The sequence below is a fragment of the Podarcis melisellensis genome (assembly GCF_964234715.1).
Source record: "Podarcis melisellensis genome assembly, chromosome: 17".
Taxonomy (NCBI): Eukaryota; Metazoa; Chordata; class Lepidosauria; order Squamata; family Lacertidae; genus Podarcis; species Podarcis melisellensis.
This window is the reverse complement of record NC_138534.1, coordinates 7,836,881-7,862,212: the sequence shown is the minus strand read 5'-3', so window position 1 is coordinate 7,862,212 and position 25,332 is coordinate 7,836,881. Positions and strand designations below refer to the sequence as shown.

The following is a 25,332-nucleotide window of genomic DNA, read 5'->3' as shown; positions in this document are numbered from 1 at the left end:
AGTGAATTGCTACAAAGAAGATGTTTTGTGCAGCGCTGGATTGGTGCTCCAAATGGGCACAAACATAGTAATAATAATAATTTATTATTTATACCCCACCCATCTGACTGGGTTTCCCCAGCCACTCTGGGCGGCTCCCAACAGAATATTAAAAACACGATAAAACATCAAACATTAAAAAACTTCCTTAAACAGGGCTGCCTTCAGATGTCTTCTAAAAATCAGATAGCTATTTATTTCCTTGACATCTGATGGGAGGGCGTTCCACAGGGCAGGTGCCACTACCGAGAAGGCCCTCTGCCTGGTTCCCTGTAACCTCACTTCTCGCAATAAGGGAACCACCAGAAGGCCTTTGGATCTGGACCTGAACGATGGGGGTGGAGACGCTCCTTCAGATATAGTGAATGTAGGCAGAGAGCTGAGGAAGTGTGTTGCTCTCGTTAGTCCCATTCCTATATGCCACACACTGATTGGAACCACTTCTCCAGAGAAGTAGTCTGTACCCTCCAATGCGGAACATGAGTTCAGAGGAGCGAATGGGCGCACACAAGATTGTCAAAGGCACCTGTGTCGCAGGTCCAGTCAAGTGCATGTCAGGTCATGGAATCGGAGAGTTGGAAGGGACCACAGAGTCATCTAGTCCAACCCCCAGCAATGCCGGAATCTCAGCTAAAGCATCCATGACAGATGGCCATCCAACCTCTGCTTAAAACCTCCAATGAAGGAGAGTCCACCACCTAAACCCCATCCCTCCTCATACCTTGGTATGCATTTTAACACTATGGGTGTAAAAGCCGGCTCTCGCCATGACTATATCTTTGGCAACCTCCCTCCTCGTAGTGCCTGCCTGCCTTTACAGTGCTGCTATCAAGTACCATATTTTTCACTCCATAAGATGCACTGTTTTCCTCCTTAAAAGTGCAGTGGTACTTTGGGTTACATACGCTTCAGGTTACATATGTTTCAGGTTACAGACTTTGCTAACCCAGAAATACTACCTCGGGTTAAGAACTTTGCTTCAGGATGAGAACAGAAATTGTGCTACGGCGGCAGCGGGAGGCCCCATTAGCTAAAGTGGTGCTTCAGGTTAAGAACAGTTTCAGGTTAAGAATGGACCTCCAGAACGTATTAAGTACTTAACCCGAGGTACCACTAAGTTAGTTCTTGGTATGAGCTTTCGTGTGCATGCACACTTCTTCAGATACACTGTGTGTATCTGAAGAAGTGTGCATGCACACGAAAGCTCATACCAAGAACTAACTTAGTTGGTCTTTAAGGTGCTACTGGAAGGAATTTTTTTGTTTTGACTATGGCAGACCAACACGGCTACCTATCTGTAACGAGGTACCACTGTAAGGGGAAATGTCTGCTCATCTTATGAAGCGAATGCACTGGATGGCAGAGGGATCCCTCAGCTGCCGCTGCAGTCGTGAGCTGAGGGATGCCTCCACAGCCAGAGCCATGGCTCTCGTCCATCGCTCGCTGTGAAGCCAGCAGAGCAAAAGCCGCTGACACGCTCTGCGCAGTTCTCACTATTCTTGCTTTAAAGCCAGAGCCGCACACAGCCTGTCAGCGGCTCTTGCTCTGCTGGCTTTACAGCAAGGCAGGAGGAGGGACGGACAGGAGCAAGCAAAGCGAGAGCCGCTTACATGGCTTCTGTCTCGCTTTGCGCCGTTCTCACTTTGCTTGCCCATCCCTCCTCCTGCCTCGCTGTAAAGCAAGCTAACCACCTGTCCCAGTGCCGCCGCCTCCTCTTCTTTCTCCGGCGTCATGCGCTTTACAGCGAGGCAGGAGGAGGGATGGCCAAGCAAACTGAGAGCTGCGCAAAGCGGGACAGAAGCCATGAAGAATGGATGCTTTTGAATTATGGTGCTGGAGGAGACTCTTGAGAGTCCCATGGACTGCAAGAAGATCAAACCTATCCATACTGAAGGAAATCAACCCTGAGTGCTCACTGGAAGGACAGATCCTGAAGCTGAGGCTCCAGTACTTTGGCCACCTCATGAGAAGAGAAGACTCCCTGGAAAAGACCCTGATGTTGGGAAAGATGGAGGGCACAAGGAGAAGGGGGCGACGGAGGACGAGATGGTTGGACAGTGTTTTCGAGGTTACCAGCATGAGTTTGACCAAACTGCAGGAGGCAGTGGAGGACAGAGGTGCCTGGCGTTCTCTGGTCCATGGGGTCACGAAGAGTCGGACACGACTAAACGACTAAACAACAACAACGTTCAGGTGCGTCAAATACGGTACTTGGTGCTGCTGATGTATCAAACCTTGGTGTTATGAGGATCACCTGCTTCCACAGATATATCACTCTGGCAAAGCAACTACCTGAACATGTCTTGTCATAGTTGTCTCAGGAAGTCATATGTAAGGGGGCTCCCCTTTTGGTGCCTCGACAGCTTTGCTGCTTGTTGACCTCTCTGGCCCTTGCATCACCCCCACCTTTCGTTCAAGCCGGATGTCTCACTCTCTGGGATGCCTGGCATGTTGTGATTAATTGGCTAAAAATGCTCAGTGGTGTCTGCCAAGCATCCTTGTGCATCTTTGTGTCCTGTGGGCTCTTGAGGGAGGGGGGTTGACAGTACTTCTGGGTGGTGGCCCCCACAGTCTCCTACCACCGTTGCCTTCTATGGGAATGCTAGCACGATTTGGAGATGATGTTATCCAAAGCATTAAACAGGGACATATACATGCTTGACAGCTCTGTGACCACATCACAGCCTCTACTCTTAATCCATTCATGAACACCAGCAGCCCGAGCCAGAACTGTTGTGTGTATGCACACATCTGGAGTTGCTGTTTTGTGCACACATTTGTCCTAATAATAATAATAATTTATTATTTATACCCCTGCCCATATGGCTGGGTTTCCCCAGCCACTCTGGGCAGCTCCCAACAGAATATTAAAAACATGATAAAAGATCAAACATTACAAAACTTCCCCAAACAGGGCTGCCTTCAGATGTCTTCTAAAAGTCAGATAGTTGTTTATTTCCTCGACATCTGATGGGAGGGTGTTCCACAGGACGGGCGCCACTACCAAAAAGGCACTCTGCCTGGTTCCCTGTAACCTCACTTCTCGCAGGGAGGGAACCGCCAGAAGGCCCTCGGAGCTGGACCTCAGTGTCCAGTCTGAACGATGGGGGTGGAGACGCTCCTTCAGGTATACTGGGCAGAGGCCATTTAGGGTTTTAAAGGCCAGCGCCATAACTTTGAATTGTGCTAAGAAATGTGCTGGGAGCCAAGGTAGGTTTTTCAGGACCGATGTTATATGGTCTTGGTGGCCACTCCTAATCCACGAAAGGCACAGATTGTGTCCAAGCCTCCAAGGAATAAGTGCTTGGAGAGGATATGTACAGTACAGCCCCAGCAGCAGAAATGCATGACATCGGAAATGGGTAAGAATGGTCTACAGTGGTGCCTCGCAAGACGAAAATAATCCGTTCCGCGAGCCTCTTCGTCTAGCGGTTTTTTTCGTCTTGCGAAGCAACTCTATTAGCGGATTAGCGCTATTAGCAGCTTAGCGGCTATTAAAGGCTTAGCGGCTAAAAGGCTATTAGCGGCTTAGAAAAATTGGGGAGGAAAGCGAAAAAATCGCAAGACTCGCAAGACGTTTTCGTCTTGCGAAGCAAGCCCATAGGGAAATTCATCTTGTGAAGCGCATCGAAAAACGGAAAACCCTTTCGTCTAGCGGGTTTTTCGTCTTGCGAGGCATTCGTCTTGCGGGGCACCACTGTACATGAATAAGCAACCTGATCAAAACTAAGCAAGCACATTACACAAGATTATTGGGGCTCAAGAACCTGTGGTTGCCCCAGTCAGTTCCTTTCTTGTGTCTAGTTTTCCCCCCCTATTAATTCTTGAGTTTAAGATATGGGATGGCAGTTTTCCAGAGTTAGTAGGCCTGGCTCCACGCTGGTATTCCCAACAGTTGATGAATATGGTCAACTTGCATCATTTCACATATATAGTCTTATGTGCCTGCAGGCAAGCACGTAAGTCTGTAGAAAATCACTTTCTTTAAAGAAGACTGCTGTGACCAAGAAAACTTAACGGAATGAAAGCATGAGATTAAAGGAAGAGGAAGGAAGGATAAGGCTAATAATATATTGGTATGTCTGCTAAAGGTGCCTTTCAGAGTAACTTATCCCAAAGTGGTTTGCAAATGATTTGTTGTTGTTGTTTAGTCGTTTAGTTGTGTCCGACTCTTCGTGACCCCATGGACCAGAGCACGCCAGGCACTTCTGTCCTCCACTGCCTCCCGCAGTTTGGTCAAACTCATGCTGGTGGCTTCGAGAACACTGTCCATCTTATCCTCTGCCGTCCCCTTCTCCTTGTGCCCTCAATCTTTCCCAACATCAGGGTCTTTTCCAGGGAGTCTTCTCATTAGGTGGCCAAAGTATTGGAGCCTCAGCTTCAGGATCTGTCCTTCCAGTGAGCACTCAGGGCTGATTTCCTTAAGAATGGATAGGTTTGATCTTCTTGCAGTCCATGGGACTCTCAAGAGTCTCCTCCAGCATTGCAAATGATAATAGAACAATAAAATAACCAACAACCATTAAATTGCATTAGCAAGTAAAACAGATAAAAATTGGGGGACAAATCAACGTTAAAACAAGCAATTAAAACAGCCATTAAAAACAGTGCCATTAAACTATTTAAGTCTGGCTTTAGGTCTTTAGGGCTCCCTTGAAGGCCAGCAAGGAGAGGGCAAGTGCCTACAAGTTAGGTAGCTGCACTATGAGGATGTAGTTGACTAGCAATTACTCAGAGTAGACCCACAGAAATTAATGGCCATTGAAAATGGGTCTATACTGCATAATAGTTTATTGCAACCCTTTCAGATAACCAGTATACATAGCATAATAAGTACAGAGAACATGTCTGTAGGCCTGAAAGGGGGAACACAGTCTCCAAATGTTGAATTCCCATCACCCCCAATCCTTGGCTGTGCTGGCTGGGGATCTTTTCTAGTACTGTATAGGAATGTGATTATGGAGAAAGCTTCACCATGGCTGTATGCCATGCCCCCATGGCAGCCATGTTGTGACTGGCGCCCACAGCAGTCCCTCATAGAATGATAGAGTTGGAAGAGACCCCAAGGGCCATCGAGTCCAACCCCCTGCCAAGCAGGAAACACCATCAGAGCACTCCTGACATATGGTTGTCAAGCCTCTGCTTAAAGACCTCCAAAGAAGGAGACTCCACCACACTCCTTGGCAGCAAATTCCACTGTCAAACAGCTCTTACCCTCAATATTCAAAATGTGCCCACTGATCCAGAAAGGTAGGTAACCTCATATTTAATGCGTAGGCCCAGTTAACTCTTCATAGCAATATTGTGGTATCTCTAAAACTAGCCCGGTCCTCCACTCACAATATTCCTAATCTGACTCGGATACTACCACCCAGTATGAATTTTAACAGGGAGAAATGTAAAGTATTGCACTTGGGCAAAAAAAATGAGAGGCACAAATACAAGATGGGTGACACCTGGCTTGAGAGCAGGACACGTGAAAAGGATCTAGGAGTCTTGGTTGACCACAAACTTGACATGAGCCAACAGTGTGACGCGGCAGCTAAAAAAGCCAATGCAATTCTGGGCTGCATCAATAGGAGTATAGCATCCAGATCAAGGAAAGTAATAGTGCCACTGTATTCTGCTCTGGTCAGACCTCACCTGGAGTACTGTGTCCAGTTCTGGGCACCACAGTTCAAGAAGGACACTGACAAACTGGAACGTGTCCAGAGGAGGGCAACCAAAATGGTCAAAGGCCTGGAAATGATGCCTTATGAGGAACGGCTAAGGGCGCTGGGCATGTTTAACCTGGAGAAGAGGAGGTTAAGGGGTGATATGATAGCCATGTTCAAATATATAAAAGATGTCACATAGAGGAGGGAGAAAGGTTGTTTTCTGCTGCTTCAGAGAAGCGGACATGGAGCAATGGATCCAAACTACAAGAAAGAAGATTCCACCTAAACATTAGGAAGAACTTCCTGACAGTAAGAGCTGTTCGACAGTGGAATTTGCTGCCAAGGAGTGTGGTGGAGTCTCCTTCTTTGGAGGTCTTTAAGCAGAGGCTTGACAATCATATGTCAGGAGTGCTCTGATGGTGTTTCCTGCTTGGCAGGGGGTTGGACACGATGGCCCTTGTGGTCTCTTCCAACTCTATGATTCTATGGGAATTTGTATTCTGGTTTCTGCAAACTGGTTCATTTAGTTGCATGTTTGGCTCAATATAGATACCAAATCACATACAAGGGCAGCGTTCTATACTATAACCACAAACAGCGCTACAAGGCACGGGACTGTAACAGCAATATATTGATGATGAAAAGTTTTTAAATAAAGTTTCAGTGAGGCTTGCAAAGAACCATAGAGCACAAAAAAAATAATTATTCTTATATGGAAGAATACTCATAAGTAGCTGACAGCAGGCAGGCTGTCCTATTTTAATTAGCTTCCTGAGATGATAACTGCAAAAGCATTCCCCCTGGAGGAATTAAGAAGCAATTAGTTTCTAAGGTAAGTATCCACATGTCAATCACACAACCCGGAAACATTTCGATACCCTGATTGCAGGTTTCACTAGTGGGAGAAAGTCAGGTGTGTTTATCTGCCCAAATAAGTTATTCGATTCCAATAGGACAACTGCAATGGTCCAAATTTTAGCCCCTGCCTATACTTTGCATTTGTAATTTTGTCTACTTGATTGTAAACTTCTTCTGATCAATATATTGTTAGGTTAGAGTTCTGTGCCTTTCAGAACTATTCTGCGGTCGATATAAATTATCTGCGCAAAGCCAGTTCACAACCAACAGACTGACATGACCAGAGCCAGGGCCTTTTCAACACTGGCTCCGGCCTGGTGGAACGCTCTGCCTCATGAGACCAGGGCCCTGCGGGATCTGATTTCTTTCCGCAGGGCCTGTAAGACAGAGTTGTTCCTCCTGGCCTTCGGCTTGGTATCAATTTGATTCCCTCCTCCTCTTCTTTTTTCCTTTCTCCTCCTGTGTTGGAACTCCTATTTGGGGACTTCCCTGGCTTTTTTCTGGCCCATGTAGGACCAGTCTTGGTGAAGACTTGACGTTTTCACCCCCAAAAAAGTTTTTGATTTGAGTTTCCATTGAAATGAGGCTGTATTTTAATGTTTTAATGTTGTATTTTAATGTTGTTTTTAAGTTGTATTTCAATCAATTTGTTTTTATATCGGGTGTTAGCCGCCCTGAGCCTGGTCTTGGCTGGGGAGGGCGGGGTATAAATAAAAATTATTATTATTATTATTATTATTATTATTATTATTATTATTATTATTATTATTATTTATAGCTTGGTTGGTAGAGCATAATCTCAGGATTGTGGGTTCAAATCCCACATTGGGCAAAATATTTCCGCATTGCAGGACGTTGGACTAGATGACCCTCGTGATCCCTTCCAATTGCAGTTCTATGATTCCATGAACATGAATGTTTTTGCAGGTCCTGCACTGGCATAAGTAGGTGCTGCGTCTTCGATGCTCTGCTGCGCTCTCTCTCCTCTGCCCCAGCCTCTGGGCACTGATCCCTTACCCTTCCAATACAGTTTCCTCATCCATCATCCATTCAGGAGCATCAAGGGAAGCCCAGTTGTGATTTATCCTCCGCAAATCCCCTATCCTCCAGACTGGAGCAGCCCCAGCATTCCTCAAATTGTTCCTTGCATGCCACTACCCACTGCGGTCTCTGTTGGCAGGAGAGCAGACCTTTAGATGTCCTGGCTAAAAATAACATGCCTGAGATAACACCTGCATGGAGGCACAGGCCTCCCTTTCGGACTAGGTCCCACCTCTTCGGGTCTTGGTTATGTCTCTGCAAGCCAATATGTTGCTCTGCTCGGAAGCAGAGTAGTGCCAGTAGTGTCCTGGGTGGGTTGTGGGTCTTTGGTGCACAAAGCCTTCTTGTGCGCTATTGTGGCAGAGCTAGGTGGTCCACAGTCTTCTCAGGCCTTGCCAAGATGGCCACATTGATATCCACTGCATAGCAAAGCGTCAGTAGGATTTATCCCAGTGGCTAGAGTCTTTCTTTGTAAATATAAATTGCCACCACTGTGTTTGTGGGTCTAGTGTTCCTTTTTTGCATCAGGCACAGTGTTAAATTAAAATGCCAAGACCATTTAAATGCCAAGCAGCCAGCAACGTCAGACAAAAGGGATGTGGGTCTCTGTCTCTAGTCCCCTAAGTGAGTCCTTAACTGGACATTGTCAGTAGATGGTTGCAAATTCTTAAATCATATTTCCTTTCCCGGTTTCCCACTACAAAAAGATAATTATATAGTTGGAATAAAAAGATGCACTTGCCACACTTCCTTGTTTCAGGTGGCTGTGGGGTACCCTCTTACATCGGGCATGGGGAGGCTTTCTTTCAAAGTGATGGGGAGTAGAAAGGACCATTTCACAGAAAGGATGGAATTCAACATCACACTCTTCTACCTGTTCCATCTGCACAAGGATTTCAGCTTGCCAAATGAAACTATCCTCCTTCTTTCCCTTTGCACTGTCCTGGAGGTTCTGACACACACACACACACACACACACACACCCAGGCCAGAGCCAATTTCAGGGGACAAATGGGATTTTTATGTTCGCTAAAAGGGAGTGTGATTTTAAGAAGGCTGAGAAAGACAGTTGGAATCGGAGTCATAGACTGCCTAGTGGAACAGTGGAATTTCAAGTGAATTTGTGGCAGGCCTACTGAATCCTGTTCCCTACACGTGCTTGATAAGATGACTGACTCTCAGCTTCTCTGACAGATTTTTTTTAAAAAAACTTGCTTTCAAGGAACCCTTTCTGCATTGTCTGTTGAGGGACCCTCAAATGTCCCAGAGGATAATCTAGACCTTGTGCTACGACACACATTCTGTTCACACAAGGTCCTGGCTAAGATGGTTGGGCCTCACCCATGGCCCTGTGGAAACCTAGAACAATCCCATGGCTGTACATTGCATAGAAGGTCTGTTATGGCAGAGAAGTTTTCTTCAAACATGGACAGACAGCCCTCCCTGAAAGAGAGCTTGCCATGCCATTTATTAGTGGTCATGATCTTCACATAGAGGAACCTTCAGTAAAACTCTGAGGAAGCTCAGGGTTCCCTTGGAAACACAACTTGAAAGCTGCTGCTCTAACCATTCTTGACACACATGCATACACGCGTAACTCCATGTGTCCAGATCCAGTTGAGATGGGGAACTTGTGTGGTCCTCCGGATGGTTTTGGATTCCAGCTCTCCAGCCAGCATGGTGAATAGTTGGGTATGAGAGGGGTTCTAGTCCAGAAACGTCTTGAAGGCCACAAGCTCCCCATCACTACTGTTCACTTGGCACATTACTTGAAGTTGGGTGTCCTCCTTTCTGCCCACCTGCACAACTCACATCCATTGATCATCCGTGTTGCCCTCTGGCCTGTTTTTCCGCTCCTCCTTATTCTCCAGACTGTTTCCACTCCTGCTAAGCCTCCATTGGGCCCTGTTGTGGTATTCCCCATGCCAAGTGGAAGGAATGTGCTTGGAGAGGCCGAGCACAGACAGCGGAGATCCCTCTTGTGTCGGCTTGATGGTGATTTATCAGCGCTGTCATGCCACATGCAAGCGCTCCCAGCCTCGCCGGGGCTCAAGAAGATGTTCCATGCTCTACAGGACTAAGCCGACAGCCAGACGACGGCTCGCCTGCCCCAAATTCCTCTTCCCCCTTTGCTGACCTTTCCCTCGGCATTCCAGGAATGCTCGCATACATGGAAGTGGCTGGTCTGGAGTCGCACACTAGCCCAGAGAGCACAAAACACATCAAGGGAAAGCTCTTTGGAGCCATTAGTCTCAGGTGTCTTTTGAGCCTGCAGCAGCCACAGCCGGCTCTGAGATGTTTCAGGTCAATGCAGCGACAAGCTGAAAGGTCAGCTGGCCCTGACCTTGGTCCTACTGAGGGAACTGTGCGGCAGCTGACCTCTACAACCTCCCTGTTTTTGTGACGAAGGCGTCAAGTCATGTTTGGTTGCATGCAGCCAGTGAACTCTGAGCATCCTCCTCTGCCCAATGAACATGGCTCAAGTTCAGTGCAGGCCGCCCCAAGTATCACGAGCTGTGCTGAAGCAAGTGCAACAGCCTGGAAGTGTCATTTCACAGTGGAGGGAGAGCTTGTGCGAGGCATGTCAATTATTATTATTATTATTATTATTATTATTATTATTATTATTATTATTTATACCCCGCCCATCTGGCTGAATTTCCCCAGCCACTGGGCAGCTCCCAATCAAGCATTAAAAACAATACAGCGTTAAATATTAAAAAATTTCCCTGAACAGGGCTGCCTTCAGATGTCTTTTAAAGATAGGATAGCTACTTATTTCCTTCACATCTGAAGGGAGGGTGTTCCACAGGGTGGGTGCCACTACTGAGAAGGCCCTCTGTCTGGTTCCCTGTAACCTTACTTCTCGCAATGAGGGAACTGCCAGAAGGCCCTCTGCGCTGGATCTCAATGTTGTGGTTCTGAGACAGTAGAGGCACTGTTCTCTGTCCCACTAGGGGTGCCCTGTGAGGCCCAGTGGTGTTGGCATCAGTGCCATCACCCCGCTCTCTCAAGATGGGAGGTTTGGCTCCATCTCCTCACCATCCATCAGTGTGGAGAAAGGGAGTCCCCCTTTCCGGACATCCTGTCCGATAACTGCAGGCTCGGTTGCTTCTGAAGCCAGGGCCAAGCCAGCCAGCTTGGTATGTTCCTTGAAGACATAATTTATGAAGTTGCCCTTCTTTTTCGCTCCCCACCCACCCACCCCGCCAGCCGCCACTGTCAAGCAACTCCTCCCAAAAGCATTTCACCACAGCGGGATCTGGGCAGAATAAGCTCCAGGAATTTCCATTCAAGGATTCTGGGCTCTCTTAAAGATTTAACCATTTCGGATGGGGAGCCAAGGCCGGCATTGGACAGAAACACCAATGGTTCCAATTTCCATCAAAGCCATGGGACACAGCTATGCACCGGACACAGAAGAGAGTGGGCAAGACACTTGGGTTGTGTAGAGCTGCACCTAACCCCAGTGTTACGTCCTGCAAGGCACAACATTGCAAAGGACAACCTCCCCCAAACTTCTTGCATTGGTACCCCTGGAGTATTTCTGCTCCAACTCACTACGTGGGTTACTTGTTTAGCTGGCTGACCTGGTACTTAGAAAATAAAGTGGCCTGGAAGCCTGCCTTCAGATGCAGCTAGGGTGGTTCTCTGCCCGCCTCCTGCAAGGAGGTCTTCCAGAAACATCTCAAGGAAAGGGTAATAGGCTGCGGGGAGAGAGGCTGCATCCTTTACAGGGATCTCATCGAAGCGACAGTGATTTATGAGCGCTTTCTCGATTGAGCCTCTAAGCCCATCGTGCAGGAAACATCACTTGCGTGATCTGTAATAGTTTTCAAGGCACAAGGGTTAACGCTTTTCCTTCCAGCCGGAGTACATGCTACTCCCCCTCCCACCCCCGTTCCAAAGAAGATATAAATGAGGGGGAAGGAGTCATCTTCCTTATAGAACCTGGCCCTGCTCACTGGGTAAAGGATGGGGCCCCCTCAGCTCCTCTCTCTGGTCCTCTTGATCCAAATAGTTCCTTCTCAGCTCACTGAAGGCAAGAGCCTGGCAATGCAGACGCCGTTGGGGATCGAAATCGGAGATGCGCTACAGAGTCCACTAGGTATGACAACCATTTGGGAATTCTTAAGAAGTTCCTACTGAATTGTGCTTCCAGTAAAGGGATCCTGCCATGCTTGGGTTTGGTGGTGGCTCTTGCTGTAGCTGGTGGGCTAGAATGAGCTAAGGTGCTCTCTTGGAATTAAGCAACGTGGGTTCAAATTTCTGCTCTTCTGGAAAATCCCCAGTTGTGGCCTTGAGCACATCGTTTGTGTCTCTGAATATCGCAGTAGCCTGCTGGAACAAACAGCTGCATTGGCCAACAAGAGTTTTGGGGCATGAGCAAAGCAGTCCTAAATTCAGCATCTCTCACTTTTTGTACGTGATCCCAATAAAAGGTTGGATGATGATGACAATAACAGGAGCTGGAAGGGGCAGCTCATATTCTGTGCCCTTTCAAGAGATTCTGTGGCATGCCTCTTCACGATGTGCCATTGAGGGCGGCCTTGAACAGCCCTTCCAGGGCTCCAGAAATATTAATGTCATGAAGGTCATCTGGTGTACCAAACATTGGATGGATGAACATACTAGTTTGGGTGGAAGAGCATTGAGACGGCCTAGCTAGGGCCAGAGCTGTAAGCGAGACCGTGCTTAGAGCAATGTTTAGACCAGGCCCTCCAGGTGTTTTTGAGACTACAACTCCCATCATCCCTGGCCACTTGTCCTGTTAGCTAGGGATGATGGGAGTTGTAGTCCCAAAACATCTGGAGGGCCGAGTTTGCCTATGCCTGGTTAAGATTCACTTCCAGGAAAGCCAGACAGTTAAGTGTTAAGATTTGGAGGCTAAACCTCCAATTACTACTTAACAATGAAGCTCACCTACAGGTGCTCTCTCTCTGACCTCACTAGGTAGTTGTGAGAATAAAATGGTGGTGTCAGAAACACGCACACACATACCATGTGTGCTGCCCTTGGAAGGACAGGATAAGAATGTACTAAATAATTAGTTATAAGATGCTGTCAGAGCTGCCTCTGCTCCTGAGCCCCTGACAGATGCGTTTCAAGGAACTTGTGCCATTATTGAAACATGGCCCCCCTTTCCCAAAAGGCACTACAGTTCTCTTCTCTGAAGTCTCTTTTCTTGATCCATTGCCAACCAAAGCTGCCGCAGCAGCAGCAACAGGGATGGGGAACTTCCAGATGTTGTCAAACTACAACTCCCATCATCCCTACACCTGCTGCTAGGCTTGCTGATAGGTTCCCGTCCTCTGCTTTATGGCTTAAAGCAAAAGTAGCATTTAGTACCAAGAGGGGGAAGTTCGGTAAAACATTGTTTTTAGATTTTGAGTGTACGCAAGCCCTCTGTCTTAATGCGCTTGTGGCATGGAAGGGGCTTATTTAAAAAAACACAAAACCGGTGTTTGAAAACACAGCGGACATACAGGATGGAAATGGAATGAAGTCTCTACTCAATGCAATTTCCTCTTGCACCCCCTAATTCTATTATGGAGTTCCTGTAACCCTCCAGAGCAGATTTAGGGGGCATGGAGGGTCCCGTTGCATGAGCGGACTTTGTTTTGTGCATGCAACAACTTGGTTGAGTCCCACCCACATTGCTTTGGGATGGGACACCCTAGATAAGTGACAGAAATGCCGAGAGAGAGGAAGTAATGCGAGCTTCTCCTGTACTCCTGCCTCCCAAGCTGATTTTGTACATATTTCTTATTTGGTAAGAAATGTCTAAGTCATTGTTCTATGTGTGCGGCTGATGTATCAGTTATTTACAATTCAAAACATTCCCAGCTGTGAATAGCCAGATCCGCTGTGCATGCAAACCTGGACCACTGTAGAAGCTTGCTCACTATTTGTGACCTAGGTCTCTGTACCAGCGCTCTAGTTTTTTGACCACTATAACTGACATAGCACAGTGCGCAAGGATCAGGTAGGATGGCAACAATTCATTGGGGGTTGAAACGCAGAATTGGCCCCGTCATGGAGAACAGACTTCCCCAAACATCTGGAGGGCCACAGGCAGGCAAAGGCTACCAGTGAAGGGTTGGGTACCTGATTGTTCCAAGGGTACCAGGCATCTTATTCCCAGATGGGGCTCAAATATTGGAAGTGATCCCAGCTTGGAGGTGTGCAGAGGGGGAGGGCTTCGGTGTCAAACTATAGGAGCAGGACGTTTCTTGCTTTAAACTGGATCCACGGCGAGGCACCTTACAGGGTCCTTGCCGCGGGATCACATTCACCCGGTGCTATACCAGCTGCACTGGCTCCTGGTGAAGTACAGGATCAGGTTTAAGGAGCTGGTTTTAACCTTTAGGGACGCGGGTGGCACTGTGGGTTAAACCACAGAGCCTAGGGCTTGCCGATCAGAACGTTGGCTGGTCGAATCCCCGCGACGGGGTGAGCTCCCGTTGCTCGGTCCCTGCTCCTGCCCACCTAGCAGTTCAAAAGCACGTCAAAATGCAAGTAGATAAATAGGTACCGCTCCAGCGGGAAGGTAAACGGCGCTTCTGTGCGCTGCTGCTCTGGTTTGCCAGAAGAGGCTTAGTCATGCTGGCCACATGACCCGGAAGCTGTACGCCGGCTCCCTCGGCCAATAAAGCAAGATGAGCCTTGCAACCCCACAGTTGGCCACGACTGGACCTAATGGTCAGGGGTCCCTTTACCTTTAACCCTTAAAGCCCTATACGGCCTAGGACCCTTGTACCTATGGGACCACCTCTCCTGGTATGTCCTATGGAGGACCTTACGGTCTTCAAACAAAAACATCTTGGAGGTCCCGAGCCACAGGGAGGTTAGGCTGGCCTCAACCAGAGCCAGGGATTTTTCAGCTGTGGCACCGATCTGGTGGAACACTCTGTCACAAGAGACTAGGGCCCTGCAGGACTTGACATCTTTCTGCAGGGCTTGCAAGACAGAGCTGTTCCACCAGGCCTTTGGCCAAGGCAGTCTGACCCCGCTCCTTTGGTAATCCTCACAGAACTCTAGCCCAATGGTTGCCATTAATTTGATTTTGATTTGATTTTAAAATGATTTGATTTTAGAATGCTGTTACTTTTATTGTTGATAGCCGCTCTGAGCCCGGCTTTGGCTGGGGAGGGTGGGAGATAAATAATATTTTATTATTATTATCCCCCACCTGCCTTCCCCCATTCTTCCTTTCCTTCTCGTTTCAGAAACGCAGACCTCCCAAGGAGCATCCCTGGACACAGCAGGCCTCCAGAACAGCCTGCTCAAGTCACTCCCTGGCCCAGCCAGGAGCCGTCCCAAGCGGCGCGCATGGGAGAGGCCTGAGGACCGGGAGTGCCGCCTGCGAAGCCTGCAGGTTCGCGTCAAGGACCTGGGCTTGGGCTACAGCTCCGAGGAGACCATCCTCTTCAAGTACTGCAGCGGCAGCTGCCCCAAAGCCCGCAGCAACCATGACCTGACCCTCTCCGCTCTGCTGCAGAGGAGCGAGATACCGGCCTTGGGGGACCCCTGCTGCCGCCCCACACACTATGAGGATGTGGCTTTCCTGGATGACAGTCACCAGTGGCAGGAGGTGGAGCAGCTTTCGGCCGCTGCCTGCAGCTGTGTGGGCTGATGGTGGTGTTGTTTTTGAGGGGGCGAGGGGAGGGATAAATGAATGCAGACATGGGGCAGCAGCAGAGCCCACAGTAGAACAGGCCACCTTGCCCCACCAATGCAGTCCTTGGCTCAGAGATGTGCTTTTAGCCACCAATTAATGTGCAACTAACAAAGACGTCCCAGCAAGGGGTGCCCAGGCCGCCATGCTTCTCCCCAGTTCCAACTGCAAAGCCATTCCTCATAACTCACAGCCAAGGGGAGCAGCTCAAAGAGTGCCACAACCATTACTGGTCCCCTGCTCCTCCCTAGGACCACTTCACTTGACAAACATATGGTGTTTTGACTGGATCCTTTCCGCATTAGGTCCAAGAGGCTGGGGCAGCACCGCGAGGGCTGAGCAAGTGGATATATTTATGGGTTATTTCTAAGTTATTTAATTTATTTCTTCCCCTGAACAGGAGGAAGGCCTAGCAGTTGTGCTAGCCTTTGTCCAAACTGAGCTCCCCGTTACAAAATAATAATGTATATGCTGATTTCTCGTGTTAAGAGGCTTGAGGGTATTAGTCCCAGACATGCATTAAGAATGACTGACTTGTAAATACTGGTGTCTATACAATAAAGAGCAAGCAAGGAAATGACAGTGTCCACAGTTTTGGGGTTACCAGCACACATTGGGAGGGCAGGTTGCTTGCTAGCTTCATGGGAGCAAAGGCTGGATGGGTGAGGTATAAATAATATATTATTACAGTGGTACCTCGGGTTAAGTACTTAATTCGTTCCGGAGGTCCGTTCTTAACCTGAAACTGAAACTTTAGCTAACGGGGCCTCCTGCTGCCGCCACGCCGCCGGAACATGATTTCTGTTCTCATCCTGAAGCAAAATTCTTAACCTGAGGTAATATTTATGGGTTAGTGGAGTCTGTAACCTGAAGCGTATGTAACCCGAGGTACCACTGTATTATTATTCCCCAACGGATGACCTGAGCCAAATGATAAGAGACTGCTGCACAGTGACCCAGGCAATGCCAGGTATAGAAAAACAATGTACTACGAAAGCAATAAAGGTAAAGGTAAAGGGACCCCTGCCCGTACGGGCCAGTCTTGACAGACTCTGGGGTTGTGCGCCCATCTCACTTAAGAGGCCAGGGGCCAGCGCTGTCCGGAGACACTTCCGGGTCACGTGGCCAGTGTGACAAAGCTGCATCTGGCGAGCCAGAGCCGCACACGGAAACGCCGTTTACCTTCCCGCTGGTAAGCGGTCCCTATTTATCTACTTGCACCCGGAGGTGCTTTCGAACTGCTAGGTTGGCAGGCGCTGGGACCGAGCAGCGGGAGCGCACCCCGCCGCAGGGATTCGAACCGCCGACCTTTCGATCGGCAAGTCCTAGGCACTGAGGCTTTAACCCACAGCGCCACCTGCATCCCATACCTGATGAATAATAGCAATACCTGATGAATAATAGTATTATTATTAGGTACCTATGCTATTTGAGGAACCAAGGAAAATATAAAAATCAGAAAGAGACCCTGGCAACAAGCCTACGTTCTAAGGAAAAACATATATAGGTGTGTTTTTTTTAAAGGATTGCTTCTCAATCATCCCAGCTCCACAAGCATCATGAATCTTTTCCTATTTAAAAAGAGAGGGAGGGCCAGAAGAAGAGGCAGCAAAGGGCAATAAAGGGTGAAAAGTCAAGAGGAGGAGGAAGACGGCCATATGCAGCATACAGATAAAAAGTGGTTCCTTTCTTGCAGGCTGGAGTTCAAGGTGGGTCCAAGGTCTTGAAATGGTGGACAGGCATTTTCCTAAATTCTCCCTCCCTGCACCACCACCAACTGATTCAAGGATTATGTGAGCTATGGATAGGAGTGCAACGAGTGGAAATTCTGTGAGCACTATAGAGTCTCCCCTCTCTCTCTCTCTTTCCACAGCCAATATCAAATCTGCACCTTGTCTTCCATTTTTATGTTTCAGTTGCCAGCTATCTTCATGGAATTTCAGTGCCACAGGCCAGAAGCAGGATTTTTATTCTACTCTATTTCCACTCTTTGAACACCTGTCCAGTATCCCAATCTAGGAGGACCCTGAATTAGCCTCTGAATTATTTTTAGATCACAGGAGGATCTCATGACAGGTCCTTGCAAGGCCCACTTTGAGGGACACACCTCATACAATGGAGAGCAAATCCCAGCTGTGAGAAAAAGCAAAATTTCAGGCGATTTGGGTTTTGAATGAGGAAAAACAAGAAAAGCTTTGCCATTCTGTTCACACCAGCGAGTTGCCACAGACCAGGTGTGTGATTCTCCTCATGACCTCCACTTTTGTGAGAGGTCATGAGAGCCTGTAACCTTCCATTGGACAACACCTGTTCACAGTGGTGTAGCGTGGGGGGTGCAGGGGGGGCCGGCCGCACCAGGTGCAACATCTGGGGGTTAGGGTTAGGGGGCACAAATCCACGGGTTAGGGAGTGCAAATTACTTGCCTTGCCCCGGGTGCTGACAACCCACGCTACGCCACTGCCTGTTCAGCCTCCTTTGCTTGAGTTTGCCATTTTGAAACAGCCTGTGTGACAGTGAATGCAGGCAAAAAACTTGAGAGCAACATATCAAAGAAGAAGCATCAAGATTTTTATTCCCTGAGATGAACAGTACATTCATGAAGTATGTTTCGGCCCATTTCTTCAACTCTTTGCAGGGCTCCCCTCTTTCCCATCCGCTAAGGGCAAAACTGCCTTAGATCTTGACCATCCTCAGACTCTCCTTTTGGTGCACTGAGGAGAAAGCCCACCACTTACACCTGGCTGCAAAGCTGTGTCCCATGGAGCCAGGAGGGCAGGGCAGAGCAACAATTTCAGAAGCAGCCCCACTCCCACCAGCTGAGCGCTTAAGAGATACTCCAAATGGAGACAGTCAGTCAGGTTCTATGGTGGAGTAGATGGCAAGGGGAGGTTTCGGCAGATGACAGAGATCCTCCGCTCCCGGGGGATCTTCCTTCCACCGAAAAAGGATTCCTCATCTTTAAGGATCTCGTGAGTGAATTCATAGCGAGCTGGCCCCCTTAAGGCAAAGAAGAAATTACACAAGATGCCAGCGTGTTACCATAACTAATAATAATAATAGTAATAATAATAATTTACACACACACAAACACTGCCCATCTGGCTGGGTTTCCCCAGGTATTCTGGGCGGCTCCCAACAGAACATTAAAAACCACAATAAAACATCAAACAGTAAAAACTTCCCTAAACAGGGCTGCCTTCAGATGTCTTCTAAAAGTCAGATAGTTGTTTATTTCCTGGACATCTGATGGGAGGGCTTTCCACAGGGCTGGCGCCACTACCGAGAAGGCCCTCTGCCTGGTTCCTTGTAACCTCGCTTCTTGCAGTCAGTGAAGTGTCAGAAGGCCCTTGGTGCTGGACCTCAATGTCCAGGCTGAATGACAGTATACCTTCAGGTATACTGGGCCGAAGCCATTTAGGGCTTTAAAGGTCAGCACCAATATTTTGAATTGTGCTCGGAAACGTACTGGGAGCCAATGTAGGTCTTTCAGGACCACTGTTATATGGTCTTGGTGTCCATTCTGAGTCACCAGTCTAGCTGCCGCATTCTGGATTAGTTGTAGTTTCCGGGTCATCTTCAAAGGTAGCCCCACGTAGAGTGCATTGCAGTAGTCCAAGTGGGAGATAACCAGAGCATGCACCACTCTGGCAAGACAGAGTGGAAGGAATTTTGCTCCAGGCGGAAAAAGAGACACTGTGACCCACCCAGTTGGGTCTCTGTGGCTCAGCTCCAGGACTTGGGTATTTTATATCTGGCTTCACTGGGCAATCCTAAAGAAGACCTTCTGTTTTCAGACACTAACTGTAGAGATGAGTCTACAGATACACACACACACACACACACAAAACACACTAGTCTACATCTCACAGCACTTCATTTGTATGAAGAGCTCAGGACCTTCATGAATTCCTGTAAGACATCAGACTGGTTCACACATAATGTGAAGCCACAGTTCCCTGATCCACAAATGAGTCCTGGGCTCATATATTCCCCTCTCCCCTCTTTTTGGGGAACAGAAGCTTCTGCTGTTGAACAAAACACAGTGCCTTGTAACATCCAAAAATCAGGGAACCGTGATTTGCGAGAACCAGTATCTGAGTGGGGTTCATCCCCCTGAGTTTGAGCGTAACAGGGAATGGTGTTTAAATTGTTCTGAAGCAAAGCACGCCTTTTGGCCATGCAGAGAAGCGGAAGCAGGAACCTAGTGCTCCCCTCAAAGAACGCTTTGCAAGGAGATTTTGTCAGGTAAGCAAACAACAAGGGAGGACTCTTGATTCATCACTGTACTTTCTCAGAGGCATCTGCTGGGAGGCAGGATGCTGGGCTACATAGTCTCTCTGCCTGTGATCTAACCAGGCAATTCTAACATGCTAATATTGATTATTACCTGAGGATGTAGAGAGAACGGCGTTCAAGAAGCAGGTCCAGCCAGTCGTGCGCGTTCTGCTCACTGACCAGGCGCATCACGCTTGAGGACAGCAGGGAAAGGCCTGCAATGGTGCAGCCACAAAACTAGCAGATGGTTTTTCGAAAAAAAGGAAGGGGGAAAGAGAAGAGAATGTTTAATTCTGTAATCACAACCAGTCCTTTAACACAACCCAGAAACAACAGCACCTGTGAGAGGTGGGGCAGGAAGATACATTTACACGGGGAGAAAGGTGCTAACATTTGAACACATTTTCTCAATGCCTGACTGGGGTTTGATGTTGCCAAGAAGGGGCACCAAACTCAACGGGACCCACGTCTGAGTAGACATGCAAACGATTATGCTACAGACATCACGTTCCAACACAAATATCCACAAGCAACAGTTCCCCAATTGAAGCAAAATCCATTCTCATCAGAAAGCCAATGCTAGAAGGGAACAAACAAGCCTGGTTCTCGCTGACAGGGTAAATCTGTATTTGAACTCTTTCCCTTGAATTCAGTTTGAAGGAATTCATGCGATGAAATCCTCAACCAAATACAGTCCCCATGGCACAGAAAACTAGCATGTCAGGGAAAATGAGAGGGTAGAATCCTTCCCACACATGCAGGGAGCTGCTTTGACCGATGGAGCATTCAGACAGACAAGCCTCCAGCTGCGGTCACAGGTACTGCTGCCATCCAAACACAAGTTTACCTTCTCAATGAGAACCAGGCCTTCTTATAGCAACTAAGGGCCAACCTTTTGTGCATGAATGCACAGCAACAAAAGGCAGGCACTCTTCTTGAAAAAGGCCTTAAAGGTAAAGGGTAAGGGACCCCTGACCAATAGGTCCAGTCGTGTCTGACTCTGGGGTTGCGGCGCTCATCTCGCTTTATTGGCCGAGGGAGCTGGCGTACATCTTCCAGGTCATGTGGCCAGCATGACTAAGCCACTTCTGGCGAACCAAAGCAGCACACGGAAATGCCGTTTACCTTCCCGCCGGAGCGGTACCTATTTATCTACTTGCACTTTGACGTGCTTTCGAACTGCTAGGTGGGCAGGAGCAGGGACCGAGCAACGGGATTTGAACCGCCGACCTTCTGATCGGCAAGTCCTAGGCTCTGTGGTTTAACCCACAGAGTGACCCACGTCCCAGAAAAAGGCCTTAGGCCAATGCTAAATATTAATCTTGCACCCACACCAAAAATATGCCTCTTATTCATGGTCACTTGGGGGGCGGGGGTCTCCTGCTGCCCACCTGCACTTATTTCAGTCACCGTTGCTTGATGTTGCTTCCCATTCATTTTGCTGGCTCAAGCTGAAGGGGGGGAAGTTGCCATATTGCAAACAAATCCATAAGGACTATTTATGACCGACCAGATCAAAGATCCCTCTAGTACCATATCTCTCCCATCCTGGCCAGCCAGGTGGCTCTAGGTAAAGGTAAAGGGACCCCTGACCATTAGGTCCAGTCGTGGCCGACTCTGGGGTTGCAGTGCTCATCTCGCTTTATTGGCCAAGGGAGCCGGCGTACAGCTTCCGGGTCATGTGGCCAGGATGACTAAGCCGCTTCTGGCGAACCAGAGCAGCGCACGGAAACGCCGTTTACCTTCCTGCCGGAGTGGTACCTATTTGCATTTCTACTTGCATTTTGATGTGCTTTCGAACTGCTATTTTGGCTTTAGCAAGCCCATAAAGGGCACCTAGGGAAGGGGTGGCCAACATGGCTGGTACCAGCCAGCACAGATCATAACCAGGAATGAGGCATTATAGCTCACAGCATGCAGAGGCCACCCCCATTTCCAACCCCTGCTCTGGGGCACAACCCTCCCCAGTTATCAGGATGCTATTCTGCAAAGCTGCAAGGAGAATACCTGGCGTGTTTGCCTTACCTTGACACTGTCTATGTGAGGCTTTATGTAGCCAGTTTTATCCAAATCCAGGACGTGAACTTGAGCGAGTTGCGGCACTCCCGGGGGGAAAGCCGTATCCCGGACCCTTTGCAGGATCTCCTGACACTCCTTGCTCCAATGCGATCTTTCTGTCTCGCGGTACCTATGAATAACCTACGGGATGGAGAAGAGATTTCGTGAGATGTTTGCCAGGTCCCTGGTGGTTGAACCTGCCCAAGGCCTGGAAAGAGGAAAGCCCACATTTGAAGATTGGGAAAGGTTGTGGAGGAAAGGGCTCAAGTTTACTGCATGTACAATGTTAAAGGAAAATATAATGAAAGTGATGTATAGATGACACTTGACCCCTGTAAAGTTAGCAAAGATTTATAATCTATGCTGGAAATGTAAAGAAAAAGAGGGTACCTTTTACCATATGTGGTGGACCTGCCCCAAGGTGAAAGACTTCTGGGAGGAAATTTATAATGAGCTGAAAAAAATGCTGAAATACACATTTGTTAAGAAACCAGAGGCCTTTCTTTTTGGAATAATAGGTCTGGAATTGCCAAAAAAATATGTTAGATTGTTTTTGTATGCCACAACTGCAGCTTAAATTCTATTAGCCAATAAATGGAAAACACAAGAAATGCCAACAGTGGAGGAATGGCAGATGAAGATGATGGACTTTTCGGAGCTAGCCGACCTGACCGGAAGAATCCGTGACCAGAAGGAGGAGGAGCATCAGGAAGAATGGAAGAACGTCAAAGACTATTTATCTAAATATGCTAAGATAAATTAAATGGAAATACTTGCAAAATAATAGTTAGGCTACGGATCTGAATATGTGAAATTATAAAACAATATGTTTAAAGTTAAGATGAAAAGAGATAAAGATGTTAAGAGGGTTAAGTAAATTTTATGAGATATTATTTTGGAAAGCCGTTACAATGATACATAATGAAATTCAGTCAAGGGAATCTGAGGAAGTCATTTAACTATGATATTAATATTGGACCAAGTTCAGTTTGTCTAAAAATGTGGAAAACTAATAATTTTTTGGGGAAAAAAAGATTTATAATGAATTGAAAAAAATGTTGAAATATACATTTATAAAGAAACCAGAGGCCTTGCTTCTTGGAATAACAGGTTTGGAAATGCCCAAGAAAGATGTTAAATTATTTTTGTATGCCACAACTGCTGCTCGTATTTTGTTGGCTAAAAAGTGGAAAACCCAGGAATTACCAACAATTGAAGAATGGCAGATGAAGATGATGGATTTTTCGGAGCTAGCCAACCTGACCGGAGCTAGCCAACGCGACCAGAAGAAAGAGGAGTATCAGGAAGAATGGAATAAATTTAATGATTATTTAGTTAAATTTGTTAAGTCAAACTAACTGGAAATAGTTTGCAGATACTTAATGGGCTTAGGATTTTATTTATGTTAAGTGATGAATTAATATGTTTAATTCTATAAGATGAAGATTTAAGGATGTTAATGTTTAAGTTAAATTTCATAAAAATTGGGATTTGGAAAACCGTTAAAAGGACATGCAATGAAATTCAACCAAGGGGAAGCGAGGAAGTCACTTAACAAAGTTAATAACTGTAATTTTTAACAACGCTATGATTTATGTTTGTTTTGTTTGTTTGTCGTGTGTGTGTGTGTGTGTGTGTGTGTGTGTGTGTTTGTTTATAATATTGTGAAAACCAATAATTTTTTGGGGGGAAAATAATAATAATTTTTTTGGAAAGAGGAAAGCCCCCATCTCGCCTCCACTTCGCGCGCCCAAGGTGCCCCGGGGATACCCACCCCGTCCCAGTGCGCGTCCTGGTAGCGGCCTCGGCGTAGCGGCGCCTCCACCTCCCGCGCCAGCAGCGCCTCTTCTTCCTCGCTCAGGAAGCCGGGGACCACCGACGCGCCGCCCGCCACCAGCCTCCGCAGCAACGCCTCGCTCGACGCCGCCGCCACCTGCCCCGGAGGGCCTTCCCGGCCGTGCAGCGCCCGCTGGGCGCATCGCCGCGCAGCACAGTGCGCCCTCCGTGCGCCCAGGGCGCACCGGCTCTGCATGGCCGCCGGCGGGGCAGGGCGAGCTCGCGGTGCATGCCGGGCGCGCCGACACCCCTTGCTGCATGCTGACGTTCGCCTTGCACGGATCCCCAGGACGGGAGCCAGGAACCCACGTGTTTGCTTTCTCCGCCCCTTGCCATCCTGTCCCTTGAAGGAATGCACCAATGTTGTGGTGCGTCCCCGCTTTGGAGCTAGTTATCCGATCAAGCTTTCCTTATTAGTGTCATTCTTCGTTTCATGCTTTCAAAGAAGGAAAATCTCCCAAGCGGTCGACCACACATTGGGACAGCAAATAAAACAATGCGGAACAAAACATGAACTGAAGAAAGAAAGCCAAATGTCAACATACATTCAAAACAACTTTTATCGAGCTGTGTTTCCAAATGGCACCCACCGCAGTCTTGGGTGGCCGCTACAAGGTCCCGTAGGTGAACAGATCTTTGTATTTGTGGTCAGCGTTGGAAGACATCTCTCAGCTTCCTGAAACCTTGTTTAGGGAAGTTTTTAATGTCTGATGTTTCATCGCATTTTAAACATTCTGTTGGGAGCCGCCCAGAGTGGCTGGGGAAACCCAACCAGATGGGCGGTGTGTGCGTGTGTATATTACTCGCAACACACAGAGTGGCCCTGAACGCACTGGCTGCAAAAATAATAATAATCAGGAAAAAAGAGTTAACTAAAATCACTTTAAGTTGTTGTGGTGATCAGTGGCGTAACGTGGGGGGTGCAGGGGGGGCCGGCGGCACCGGGCGCAACATCTGGGGGTTAGGGGGCGCAAATCCACGGGTTAGGGGGCACAAATTACTTGCCTTGCCCCGGGTGCTGACAACCCACGCTACGCCACTGGTGGGGATTCAGGCTGGATTTCAGCTTGTTTGTGTCTGGTATCTTCTCTTGCTTACATTAGGTTCTGTATTATTTTATTATAATTCCACTGCTACCAGTTTCTCATGAGCTTTGTAAACTTATGGAGAGGAATGTGTGTATGTGTGGGGGGGTCTTTTTGTTTTTCTTTTAAGTCCCTTTGGGTTGCCTTGGGCAAGAGGAAGGGACTAACAAATGTAATTTATTATTACTATTATAATTATTGCCAGTCCTCAGCACAGCAGCTGGTTCCCCCCTCCCTTCCAACTACTTTGCATATGTTGCTTACAATGGACAGGATCACACTAGGATTGCGGGCACACACATTTGTGGCAAGGTGTGAAAGCAACCTACTGGCAATGCAGTACAGCTGACGCTCAGTGGAGGTTACGTTCAGTGGAGAGCAAAAAGCCAAAATTGCATATAGTCAAAACACACTCTCTCTGAAGCTCCAAATGCTCTTCCAAGGTGACTGCAATGGCAGGTGGGATTGCCAACATTTTATTTCCTGGATCCCCGGCCCTGCCTTTTTTTAATGTTTATGTTTTCTGGCCAAGTGCACAAAGCTGAATTCACACATTAAATGTGTTTAACACTCTGGCCAGTAGCTTGCCAACAGTATGCATTACTTTTGCAGTGTACAAGGGGACAGGAGCTTACAATCTTAAAATTTGAAGAGAAAAACAACAGAAGGGTAAATACGGGATTCCCACCCCCTCCAGCTGTTATTCATACTTTGCTTGGTCACAGTTTTAGTTGCAGCAGGGCTAGGAAATAAAGCCAAAGGCCTAATAAGAAAGGTAGGTCTTGAGGGGTTGAAATAATTGCA

At 47.8% G+C, this 25,332-nt stretch overlaps 2 protein-coding genes across 2 annotated transcripts; one reads left to right on the top strand and one right to left on the bottom strand.

The window, feature by feature from the left end:
- The first annotated feature begins 11,565 nt into the window (after window positions 1-11,565).
- PSPN (persephin) lies at window positions 11,566-15,814 on the top strand. Its single transcript, XM_081895039.1, has 2 exons — window positions 11,566-11,703; window positions 14,825-15,814. The coding sequence occupies exons 1-2, from the start codon at window positions 11,571-11,573 to the stop codon at window positions 15,229-15,231; spliced, it is 540 nt and encodes a 179-aa protein (XP_081751165.1). The 5' UTR covers window positions 11,566-11,570; the 3' UTR covers window positions 15,232-15,814.
- A 2,006-nt stretch (window positions 15,815-17,820) lies between these two features.
- Window positions 17,821-23,639, bottom strand: ALKBH7 (alkB homolog 7; the record flags this gene model as incomplete). Its single annotated transcript, XM_081894992.1, has 4 exons — window positions 17,821-18,271; window positions 19,662-19,786; window positions 21,575-21,748; window positions 23,382-23,639. 4 exons carry the CDS (start codon window positions 23,637-23,639, stop codon window positions 18,136-18,138), a joined length of 693 nt encoding a protein of 230 aa, XP_081751118.1. The 3' UTR covers window positions 17,821-18,135.
- Window positions 23,640-25,332: the final 1,693 nt, after the last annotated feature.

Excerpts from the sequence above, each read along its gene's own strand:
- PSPN (XM_081895039.1), top strand. The coding sequence starts at position 11,571 with ATGGGGCCCCCTCAGCTCCTCTCTCTGGTCCTCTTGATCCAAATAGTT. Across the intron at positions 11,704-14,824 it reads TGCGCTACAGAGTCCACTAG|AAACGCAGACCTCCCAAGGA; the intron begins GTATGACAACCA and ends TTCTCGTTTCAG.